Below are 12,550 nucleotides of genomic sequence, written 5' to 3'. Positions count from 1 at the left end.
TTGGCTCTCGAAGGATATTGCCGCCCTCGTAGACGCGTCTTCACGACGATACCGTCGTCCCGCGTCGTACGTTCTCGTTTCGCACTTCACGAGGAACGCCCGGGGCTTCCGGACACGTCGCTGCTGTTTCGAGAAATGCCATTAGAGTAATAGGATGGACGTAAGACCGTGTATCGGTGCCGGCCGCGCAGAGAGGTTATGCGCGGTAGTACTGATCGATACTTTAGCCGATGATAGTTTTGTCCGTTTACTCGCCGACGCAATCGGATATGCGAGACATCTTTTGTATCAACCGTGTTTATTCCGATCCGAAAACCATCGGGATCAAACGGATTACAACTTAGGGGTGAGTTTCGGGAAGAAGTGCGCGCAACGCTCGACGTATCCTTCATGCTCCCGTAATTTTCGCGCACTTTGCATTTTCATTTTTATTGCATTCGAATGAAGAAAAGTTCACCGTATATATTCTTCGTTTTATCTACACCTTCCTTATTCCTACATGAATATTTCTTCTTCTCGAGACTATTTTAAAGTGTTTTTATAGTTTTTACACGATGTCGTGATACCGGTTTATAAATTGGAGAGAAATTTCGATGACCGTTTTATTGTGAGAAAATATGAAGTTCGAGACCCGCTCGGACGTGGCTTCTAAAAGGTTTCAACGAGTACTATCATATCGCGCCTAATTTACCGTCAAGGGAGACATTTGCATTTCACGTATCCCAGCTGGTTCCACTGCGGCGCCTGATATAATGAAACGCGATAACGCGCGCGCAACGCGGCACGACACTCGAGGAATATTTAATCGGGAATATCCGATCGTGAGGTGTGACAGAGAGAGAGGGAGAGAGAAAGAGAAAGAAAGAGAGAACGCCACGCAGATCGGTGTAATTGAATTAATAAGCGACACGAAATGAATATACGCGAGGCGTTACGAGTTGTCAGAGGGAGCCTTACGAAAGTGAAACCCGACAATTTGCCCGACCCGGTTTAACCGGCTAATCCTTCGCACCGGCGCTCCGGTACGCCGCAGCCTCGGAGTACTTCTTCGTGGAACCTTTTCGTCGAGCACTTAGCGCTCTCCATGCCTTGCTCGCTAATTAAGTCGTCAATTCCGGGCGGGTCGTCGGGACGAGGTGGAACTTGGGTGCTTCCTTTAAATCTTGAGCGGAAGTTCGTTACTACACTCGGCCACGGTGAACTACGGAAACTGATGGTTGTTACTTAGACTGCTCATATCTATCATGGTTTCCCTCGCTCTCTTCCTCACGATGTCCTTGCCGCTTCTCTCTCTCTCTCTCTCTCTCTTCCACTCTTCGTTCCCCTCCCTTCGCCCGTTCGCGGTTTTAACACCCTCCTACGCGAAAGCTCCTGGAAACTCCGTCGGTAACGTTAGGTTGGGTTATACCGAACTCGCTGGCGAGGAGGAGAACTCGGCTTGAACTCCGACGGAACTCCGGACGGAAACTCGGCGTGAACACTCGGCGTGTCGCCGCCAACTAAGTTGGAGAACGCCACCCACTAACCTCCGTAAGGATTCCTCGCTCGTCTAGGCACCGGTGGCAGCCAGAGTAGTCCGACCACCTTACACGCTTCTGCCCGTATCTACGCTCCCGGCTCTCCGCCTACCGCTGCGAATGCGGCCAGGCATCCAGCCAGGCCGCAACCATAAGTTACTACTAATGTTGTTCCCGTGTTCCGCGGCCGAATTCATCGGAAGGGATTTCGGCCGGCTGCCCGCCCGGGCTTTGTAAAACTCCCGCGCGACCTCTCATTAACCCCATCGTCGTGGTCGAGCATAAACCGGAACGTAATTTTCCCTCGCGCACTCGTCCGCGCTTCGCCGATATTTCGACGGATTTTGTGGTGCGCCACGCTGACATCATGTTCGCCCACCATATTCTTCGATTTCGGAAAGAGAGAGAGAGAGAAAGAGAGAGAGAGAGAGAGCGAGAGCCTGCGAGAGACTCACCCGCAAGCTTCGCGTAAACTTCGGTAACGACGCCGGGACGCCGTGGAAACGTATCCACTTGCGAAGTAGTTCATCCTTAAGCCTTTACTTATTTTCTTCTCGTACTTCGGAGGAAGCGGCGGTTCCGTCTCGCGGCCGAACTTCGACGTTCCGCCGCTTCGAATGAGTCCATCGCGAAAGTTTAATTAGATCCACCTTGAGGCAATTCCAGGCCGTTCTGCCATCGGTCGCCCGGTAGCAAGTTAATGAGTCGGTAGCAAATTTCATTCAGTTACGAAGATAGTGTCTTTAATGGATATGAGAAAATATTCCAACTATCGTCCCGTTAGTTATCGTCTCCGGCGGAATATTAACAGTTACCAAGCGTCACCGAAACATATCCGGGCAAACGTGCAAACGCTACACCGCGTAATCCGAAATTAAATTTTCCCCCTACTGTGTAAGATATTTTCCGAAATTCCCTCCTATATCATTTTTATCATCTATCGCAGAGTATTCTGCGGTTACAGTCGCATGCTGAGATCGTGATTTCGATAGGAAACGATCTCACGACACTCGAGCGACCGAGATGGTGAAGAATCCGAAAACAATTATCTCGCCCCGAACGGTTTTTTAGCGGGCTTAGCAGGATGACGATTAACGACCGCCTAATTTTCCACCGTCCCGCGGCGAGTTCGCCTAAGTAAATTACCAGTTGCCGGGTAGCACAGGCTTTCTAGCCGACGGATCCCATGTGACGACAGGCGGTAGGTCGGTGTAGCTTTGCGGATTTACGCGATACCGAAATACAAGCGAAATCCTCGCAACCCGAGGGAACTTTATTGCATTACGCCATGCGGCGTTTTTCCTATCGCCGTGCGGTCTCGTTGCGCCGTTAGCTGTTAACCTCATCGAATTGACCCTGCTCCTGGGCTCGGCTCAGGACGGAAATAACGTCCTTCGTCCTGCGGTACCCGTCGCGTCGGAGAATCAACGAATTCCCCGGATGACTCTGAAGAGCCGCGCGAGGATTCCCGGCGTCGTAAGAACGGCCATTAAGACGGCGATAATAGCCGGCGATAATTCGCCTTTGTTAATTAAAGCGTAACGAGGCGATAGCTCAAAGGTTTCATACAGTGGATCTGGCCGGGCGAGATCTTCATCTTTGATCCTCCGCAATGCGACTCATGATTTATTCACAGGAAATTCCCGGGACGCCTTTATAGATCCCGATTTTATCTCGAGGCGAACTCTCCACCGGGATTTCTTTTATTGCCGCGCGAGATTCCGATCGGTCGATCGCGGAATACCTTCGCTCTCTCCCTTTCGCGTTGTCCTCTAACGTTTCGAGTACTGCGCGAACGAACCTCGCGACACGCTTTTTACCTCCTCGCTCGTCGCGCCGTAAACGCTCAAGCTGCGCTTCAACGGCATTCATTCCAAGTACCCTGACTCCGTATATCTTCGGTAATAGAATTCACATCGTCTCGCGTCGCGGATTAATTAAGTACGCATTGCCATTTAATTCGTTTTACACACACATTCTCCCATCGATCTATTTGCGAACCATCGATTCGACCCGATCTAATCGATATCGAATCTCTCCGAACGATCGCTCGGAGTGCACCGGCAGGAGTCTTAACGACTCGCAATTTGCGAGCGTAGGGACGACTTCGCAAGTGGAATTCTCGCGGGCATCACCGGATTGCTCCCCTCCCCCCCCCCCATCCTCTTTCTACCCCGCCTATCCCTCCTTGCGCTTGTTGCAACCCGGGCTCCTTCGTGGCTTCTCTCTCGTCGACGTTGCAAAGAGAAGAGCGATTCCTTAATTTCCCATATTGTGGCTCGTCCCGGCTATCCCGGGGCGCCCCGCTGCGTTATAGCGCGGTTTAATCACACTACAAGCGCGCATCCCTCGTTAGCGGGATATCGTACCCGCGGTGGCTATAATACGAGGCTACATTCCGCGCGGCGGACGCGCCGCGAGATACGGCACGCCGTACAAGACATTTCCACCATCGGCCGCCGTCGCGGGATCGGTAATAATCTGCCGAGCTCTTCGTCCAGGACGGAGGGAGGAACGAATCGGCGCGAAGTCGCGGACTGGAGATCGGACAGAGGTGACAGGGAATTCTCCCGTTCCGGTGGTTCGATTATTCATCATCGCGGCTCGAAAAAGGGGACCTGTCTCGTTTCCCCTCCCGATTTTCACGGTGAAAAACCGCCCCAGCGACGTATTTCGGCCGACGAGTGAGGCCGAGAGAGACGCTGCGTCGCCGATGTCGTCGGATCTATAATGATTCCTCGTGCTCGCCGAGTGGGAAGAGAGCCATCGCGAGGTACGAGAGCCGCCGCCGCGGCGGAGAACGCGCGCACACGCTTGAAAAACACTCTTAAGAAAAACCGGAGGAGGAACGAGACGGAGAGCGCGCTGGCGCGGTGGGAGACGCTCGCAATAATTGTGATTTACGGTTCGGTCGCTGGCGAAGTAAAGCGCGCGGCGAGTTCGTTTGAAACGCGCGGCGGCGCGGCGTGGAAGAACTCGTCTCCCGGAGCGAGACGGCGAAAAAGGCGGGGGCGGGGAGGAAGAGGGGATGGGGCGCGAGATCGCGGGTTTCCTGCTTTTTGACAAATCGCCGATGAAAAATCGAGCGGGGCCCAACCCGTGGGAAAGCGCGATACCCGACGAAGTCGCGCGTACTGTCTGTGAGAATAGCTCCGGCGTTGCGAGCGAGCCTTAATTGGCACTCTTTTCCGCGATCTCCCGGAACCGGCGGCTTAATTAGCAAAGCTCGTAATTCCGTTTCGCGCAAGAGAAATGGAGTCCCGCGCTGCTGCTAGGTGGCACAGAGCGGTCGGCTCCTTATTAAGCGTAAACCCGCGGTTCTACTGATCGATACAATGCGTCCTAGCGCTACCATCCGTTGTAATGCGCTTTACGACCCGCTAAATCCTATAGAAAAGAAACGAAGAGTAACAGGAAAATCCATCGATAGTCGTCTACCGTGCCGGCGACGATGCCCGGGGAGATATTCGGTTCGCAAAACTCGCTTCGAGATAAAACGCGGGTTGATACGACGGGGCTCGATAATGCTGCAGTGACTAACTGTGGGTTATATCGGGGGATGCAGGTTGGATTTTAGCATAAGAAAGGCTTAGCGGAGCATTTCGACAATGGCGGTCGAGCCCTCGTGCCTTTCGGATCTCGGCGACGCTCGTCCCGCCTGTCCCTCTCTCGCCGCCTTCGCCGTCTCGCTCGTGTCGTCGCTTTTCGTCGGGACGAGCGTGTATTGGAGTGCGGAGGGTAGGACGCAATCAGTGCCCTTGATTTATCGTGGCAATATACATTAAGATACCGACATTAAAACTAGGGGAGTCTCCCGTGGATTCCGAGGCTCCATTACCGCTTTAGGACGGCGAGAAGGAGAGGGAGAGAGAGAGAGAGAGGCGAGCTGTCGTCACGTTGCATTGGAACTCTCGGGCGAGATTGAATTCTCAGCTGCGCCTTGATCCGTTCAACATTTTCCCTGAAATTAATGGTGATCGGCTGCTCGCACTCGCAGTTACGCGTCTCTCTCTTTTTGCTCATTAGCGATCGCGACAGTTTATTTCTTGATTCCGCGCGCCGATTGATTGCGTATCGTTGCAGATAGTTACAGGTCATCGGAGAACACGCTCGTGATCGCGCGAGAAAACTGACTTTTAATGAATATATGAGTATATGAGTAATGTTGAAAATATCAATGGAACATACATACTTGACGCGGGCGTATACACACGCGCACGCATACGTCGACGTCGCCGGTGTCACGAGGAAGCTGTAAACGCGATTGGGAATTACAATCTCGCGGTATCAATTATTAAGAACCCCCGATATCGCGCTGTAAATCAATTCTTACGGATTGACGTTGGCGAGCGCGATTAGCGTTCCTCCCGACAGTCAACTCAGAAGACCTTGACTCTCTCGTAGTCCGTTTGTACTTTTTTTTCCCCGAGGCGCGAGGCGAAGAAAACGAACGAAGCGAGACAGCTCGCCGTGGCGGCTGAGAACGATTCGACTTTACGATACGCATAAGTCTCCGGGCCTTATCAGGGACGTGATCGTGACTTTGGCGAGTCACATCACACACACATACACACACACACGCACACATACACAGCTCGTTGTACCCCTGGACGTATGCTCCTCGATCTCCCTGGTCTTCTACCAAGCTCTTCGCGAGGCGGGGACCGAGTATCGAGTGGTTCTCGGGTTCTCGAGTTCCTCGAGAACTTCGGAAGGGGTCGGCGAGCTTGTCCAGTACTCGCCTGCCAATTACGGAACAGAGATCTAACCGTAGTAACGTGTAGTGTTTCCACCATTGTCCGCAGGACCGAGCGGGGCATACAGTCCGGAAGCGACGATGGGCTACATGATGGACGGACAGGCGGCTAGCATGATACACCGGCCGCCCACTGATCCTGCGTTCCACAATCAGTACCATTACCCGTCAGAGTACTATGGACATCACTTATAAAGGTTTGTACATCGACACCGTAATCGCCGATTTACCCGATTCCGTGCCGCGCAAAATGCGGAGTACCACGATTTCCTTTTTTTTTTTATTTTCGTTATAGTCGATGGATCGAGAACGATTGATGTAATGAGATTTTTGTTGTTATCAATTGGAAATAAAAAATTATTTATGTATTATGTATGTGTAATATGTTTGTATGCGGATTTGTACCTCGTATGCGGAAAGAGATATTAACACATTACTGACCGCTTGAGTAGACCTATTCGTTTTATGATGGATTAATCGATCGATCAGCCCTGGCTTTTAGAATGGTTCCGGAGAGTAACGATTGGCTTTCTTCCGAAATCTCATGGTATTATTAATACGCTCCAAATTATACAGTAGTAAAAAAGTTTAAGCTAAAATACTCGAAGTAGCGAAGCGCAACTCGTGCGGTTAACACTAAAGCTACTAAAGCGGTCAAAATGATCGATTTGTAATTTTTTTCTTATAAAAGTTACTCCAATTTCTAATAGTGCATTCTCTGAGATTAACCGTAATTTTGGTCGCAATGTGCAGACGAATAAATATTTTTTCCTGTGCGTTATGTATTTTCTTAAAAATCTTAAACTGCTCCGGCAGAAAGGTGCATGTTTATCATCGGTAGTTTTAGTATTAACCCTTTGCACTCGAGGGCTCCGGAGCCACTTAAAATTTGTCTTCAAACTCAAATGCAAATAGCAAGAGCGGAATATCCTATACACAATAGTTTTTACGATTTGTCTTTGTCCTTATGTTATGAACTGAAAGTTATTTGCATTGTCTCCATAGCGGAGCCCTCGAGTTTGAAGACAAATTTTAAATGGCTCCGCTCCGGAGCCCTCGAGTGCAAAGGGTTAATAATGTGTTAATATACAAATATGTGTCAAATATGCGAGGAACAGGTGATTGTGAATCACAGCTTTTGCAATCTTACTTATTTCCCCCTCGTTAGCGTGATAATCTTATCGCGTTAAATTGAGGATCGCCAACCTCGCGTGTTCCAGGAACACTTTCGGAAGAATGGAATGCACGATGGAACGACGGTTCTAACGACACGAGAAACGCGTGACAGACGCACCGTGCTCCAGCTGGCGTAGGCCAGGATCGGAGGACAACGATGATCCGTGGCCTTCAGGACGATCGCCATGGTAGGTCCCGACGATTTCTTGCCACGCCGCACGTCGAAATCCGTGACGATCTGGGGGTGCTCGAAAACGCGAGAAGGACACGGGGAAAGGAGAGGAAGGACGGAGGAATGAGATTCCCGGTTCCAGGAGGTAGGACGAGGCGGGTGGAAACGCCGTGGGAGGCCGACGAGGAGAGGAGGCGGAAGATATTGGTAGAACCGTCGAAAGTGGAGGGACGGTTACGTGACGGCACGAGCCGAGGCGCCCCGGAAGAGCGGCGGCGACGCGCGATGGAAGGAGGATGAAGTCGCGGCCTGGCCTGGAAAGTGACGCGGCCGCGAAGAAATTCATGTGATTGTTCTTTGTACAAATATCGCGGTGTAATATTGTAGTGATGGAAGAATTTAAATGTTAAATTTTAATACGGTCGCGATCGAGATATATTAATGAGATATAAGTGATATAGGCAATTTAGCGGGCATGTACATTAAAAGAAACGAAGAAAACGGAAAAGAGGCAAACCCGGTGCTCGCACGGAAGATAGAGAGTATGTCCACGTGCACAGACCACACGAGAGAAAGAGAGAGAGAGAGAGAGAGAGGGAGAGAGAAAGAGAGAGGTATAAAACGAGAGTACGAGAGACATACAAAAAAGGTTGGAGAGTATATATATATATATACATATATATATATTATAAATAAATATAAATAGCGAGAGGAGAGAGAGAGAGACACAAAGGACGAAAAGAGAGAGAGAAGATTATTAAATGGTACGGAGAAGATGTTCAAAGGTATATAAAAAATAAAATGGACGCGAAGCGGAAGAGAGCGAAAGAGAATGAATTAGGCCGAATGACATCGACGCGTGTGCCGGACTCGAGCGTCGACCATTCACTTGCATATATATATAGGAGACATTAAAATTTGTACAGTTATTAATTATAAATGAATTTACTAATTAAAGGAAGAATATATTATATATATATATATAAATATATATACATGACGGAGTAACGTGTGGCCCCGGTTGTAATATAAGTCGAGCGTTGTAGTTGGACTGGGACGATTATGGTATATTGCCGACGCGTACTAACAGAAGAATAAATTTCCGCGCGAACCGAGAAAGAAAGAGGAGCGGAAGACGCGAGTGGCGCGAGTGAAAGAATACACGAGAGAGTAAACGCGTGTTGAGGGATTATAGTTATAAATAAAAACGAGATATAGATACCTGCGAAAGAGAGAGAGAGCGAAAGAGAAAGAAAGAAAGGGAGAGTGTCTGAGTGTGAAAGTGAGAGAGAAAGCGAGCGAGCGAGCGAGAGAGAGAGAGAGAGAGAGAGAAAGAGAGAGAAAGAGGATTGATGCTCTTCGTCGTGCACTCGATGACGCAGCGATATCCCTCCGAGAGAGTCCCACCCTCTAAAACCCAACCCAATCCAACCCCCGCTCCCGCACAAGAAACATATATTCACAAACATATACACACTAAAGACACTACTCTCTCAATTTCGCGGGGAAACACGCGTATATACGGACTCCCAAACACACACACATACAGCGATACGAAACACAGCTCTCCCACGACCATAAAAATAATTAAACGGAAGAGAATACACACGTTTACACACAGTTTATTATAATATATTCTGTATAAATAGTTAACTCAATTGTGAAAATACGAAGAGGAAGCGGGCGGAATTCGAACGGGAGGACCGGTTCGCGAGCACGCGCCAACTCGCGCTCGTTTTTCCGGCGCGCCGGCTTTTCCCGCGTCGGGAAAAAGAAAGCGGCGGAGGAGAAAGAGTCGAGCGGGAGATCGAGAGGAACGATTCGTTTTCGTCGTAATTTCCTTTTATTCGTATCTCAAAGTGAGAAGGAAAGTGACACGCGAAGTAAAAGATGAGACATGCGGAAAGTAAGCGAACACATGAGAAAATAGTGGACGATGTTGAGAATAAAACGATTATCATTAACCTGTGTATGTAACTAATAACTCTTATATGGTTCTGAGGTGTTTTCACACGTTTCATTAATTCGCAAAGCGATGTTTCGCGTAGATTTACGTTATTTTTCTCCGCTCCCGCTCGATGCACACAGCGCCATCGAGATGACGTCTCGACGAAAGAATCGCGAAAGAACCAAATCGAGGTCAATCTGGGAAAATATTCGATCGCGGGTTTTTTGTCAAATTTACGAAAGGGGAGTTGAAACATAAATACACGATCGACTTGGGTCGAGCATGTATTGCTTGCCGAAGTTTCATCGAGTTTCCGGAAGGAAGTGGATGGCAATTCGTCGAGGCAGCGATCGACGACAGCTCGGAACAAGGAAGAAACTTGGTAGGTGCTCCAAGTCTTTCGCTCTTCTTTTAATTCTGAATCTGACACACGCGCCCGCAACCACGTCGTCGAGGTGCTCATAGCTGCGCTTCCGAACACGCCGATCGCGGACGAGGTCCCTCTCTTGAAACCAATCAGCGACGAATACAGGAGAGCCCTTTCGAATCCGACACTTTCCCGATCCTTTCCTCGCCCCGACGAAGACGGACCGGTGTCATACGATGCGGCCGCCTTCTGTTCCCGTATATGCGCGCGTTCCTTTACACACACGCGTTCAATTCGCGACTCATCGTCATGGTCGATCGCGAATTCGGACACACGAATGCCGAATCTTTCGATTTTGCTTTCGATCTTTCCTCAATCCTCCTTTCCCTTCCGTTTTCACGCGCTCGTTCTCCGTCACCGATTCCGTCATCCGTCAGTGTGTTTTCGTTGTCCCGAACGCGATTCGTCTTATGCATCTGTTTTAGATTATGATTGCCGTGTCTTGTCTCGCGTAATATATTAGTTTCGTAGGCGCGATCGAACAAAGGAGGGAAATAGGACGCAATCAATTTCCAATCTGTATTTAATCCCTTCCGATCGCTTGTCCCTCGTTCTTCCCCTCATTACGCAGTTATCAGGAATCTCTATATTTCTATACAAATCTTATCGCGTGCGCGTCCCTAATATACGTAAAATGATGTTAGCGAGCAAACGATGACAGAAAAAAAGAAAGGCAGAAAGAGATAAACGAACATGCGAATGAGGGAATAGGAGCGAAGGGGACGAGTGTTTTCGAAGAAGGGGTTTGAATTTTCGAGAGACCTTTATAAACGCGATACCGCGCGCCAGACAGAGCACATGTTTATTAAGAGAAAAAAATTTAATGAAATTAAAACGTCGATTATACGCGAGAGCGGATTCACACGACGCGAATAAGGGTACGAAGTAATAAAGCAAAAAAAAAGAAGGAAAAAAATCGCCCCTCGTTGACGTCACGCGCGTCACACGAGGACGCGTGTCTCGTTGATCTCTCGACGATCGAGACGCGACGGTTCGTTCGGAAGGATGGATCGCCGGAACCGTCCTCTCTCCTGATCGACGGAGTGCGACGAGCGAAACGAGAGGACGACGAGAGTAGAGGAGGAGGAGGAGGAGTAGCAGTAGGTGGTGGAGGAGGAGGTGGAGGTAGCGAGAAGGGAAAATGAAGAAAAAAAATGGGGGGAAAAGGCAGAAAGAGCATAAGACAAAAATTTTATCGATATTTTCAATACGCCCGCATACACGCAAATCTTGTATAAAAATTTTAATGTAACACACTGCTCCCTGCCGAGGGCCGAGCCGCGCGCCGGCGAACCGCCGGTGTACCTCGCGACACGCGCGTTCTATTGTTCTATCCGGGGGCGGATGTCCGACCGATAAGGAGGTACGCCGGTAGCGTCGCGCGTCGCGCCTCGCGCGATCTCGGCGTTCTAGTATACTAAACTAAACTAAAAGAAAAGTAATAAAGAGAGATAACCCACGTATACCGAAAGACTCAGGTGCGAGAAAAGTCAGTATATAGTTACGGTCCTGGTGAAATCGGAAGAATTACTGCACGAATTCGTAAGTTAATTGTCGCGCGCGCGTGCGAGACAGATACGCACGTGCGTGGCTGCTCTACGTGACGCGCGCTGCTCGATCCTCGACCGTCTCGACCGAACGGCGTAGGAAGCGCGGGGAAGGACCCCCTCTTGCCTTTTGGGGGGTCCCTCTTGCGGCCGTGCGAATCCATCCGGGGCCCTTCGACGCGCCGCGCGAACTTTCTCGTCGGGGAGATTAATCGCGATCATCGAGCGACGGATGAAAACGGTATACGATAAGAGGACGGACGGAAATTGTATACGTTGCGTGCGAGAGATCGCGCCGCCGAGATTACGCGCGCGAGACTTTCCGTCTCGAGACGAAGATCTTTCTCCGCCTAACGTGGTGATTTTTTATCAATTTTATCACTCGAGGATAATTTTAGCGCGCGCTAAAGACCGGTTTTTAACTTTCCGATTACGCGGACACCGCGACATGCGTCTCTCGCGGATTCTTTTAAACGAGGACCACCATGATGATGAATTCCAGCGCGCGCAATCTCGGCGATTCAGTGTAAGAGAGTAATCTATATCTATAAATAGTTATCGAGAACGAGACAATCACACAGGGAGTAACTAATCCGACGACCGACGCCGCCGCTGTTGTCGCGCGCGGCTGCGAAGACGACGGCACGTATTTACGAATAATATTTGTTGAGCGATATATTGTTTAATTTTGTTGAAGCCTGCCTTCTCGGCCGCGCGCGACAACATGGTAGTGGATCACACGGCGGTCGTGTCACGCGGCGATCGATCTCCCCCGGCGGAAAGTGATGCTTTCGAAAGGAGTCACACACAGGAACGTTCACACGTGTATACAATCGCGGAGCCGCGATCGCTGTATAAAATATTGCCCGGAAAATACGATGTTACGTTCGTGGAACGTTGAAATTATTTTCTCCGATGATGTCACACTCGCGTCCACGGTGTGTATCCAGTGCAATAGCGAACCCGAGGGGATAGTTGACGAATCGACGAAGTTAACGCGCGATGTC

General features: G+C 49.8%; 1 protein-coding gene across 1 annotated transcript in view; it reads left to right on the top strand.

Annotated features, from left to right (window-relative positions):
• Positions 1-8,884, top strand: part of LOC106743168 (homeobox protein homothorax-like) — a gene marked incomplete at its 5' end in the record, with an annotated part of 309,796 nt that extends 300,912 nt beyond the window's left edge. Inside the window, 2 exons of the mRNA XM_014616746.1 lie at positions 6,323-6,470; positions 7,494-8,884. Of these exons, the coding sequence (XP_014472232.1) occupies positions 6,323-6,468 (146 nt within the window). The remainder of the gene's footprint in view (positions 1-6,322; positions 6,471-7,493) is intronic.
• Positions 8,885-12,550: the final 3,666 nt, after the last annotated feature.

This window comes from Dinoponera quadriceps, unplaced genomic scaffold (genome assembly GCF_001313825.1).
Source record: "Dinoponera quadriceps isolate SergipeBrazil2010 unplaced genomic scaffold, ASM131382v1 scaffold1081, whole genome shotgun sequence".
Classification (NCBI taxonomy): Eukaryota; Metazoa; Arthropoda; class Insecta; order Hymenoptera; family Formicidae; genus Dinoponera; species Dinoponera quadriceps.
The sequence above is the reverse complement of the archived record's forward strand: the minus strand, read 5'-3'. Positions and strand labels throughout refer to the sequence as shown.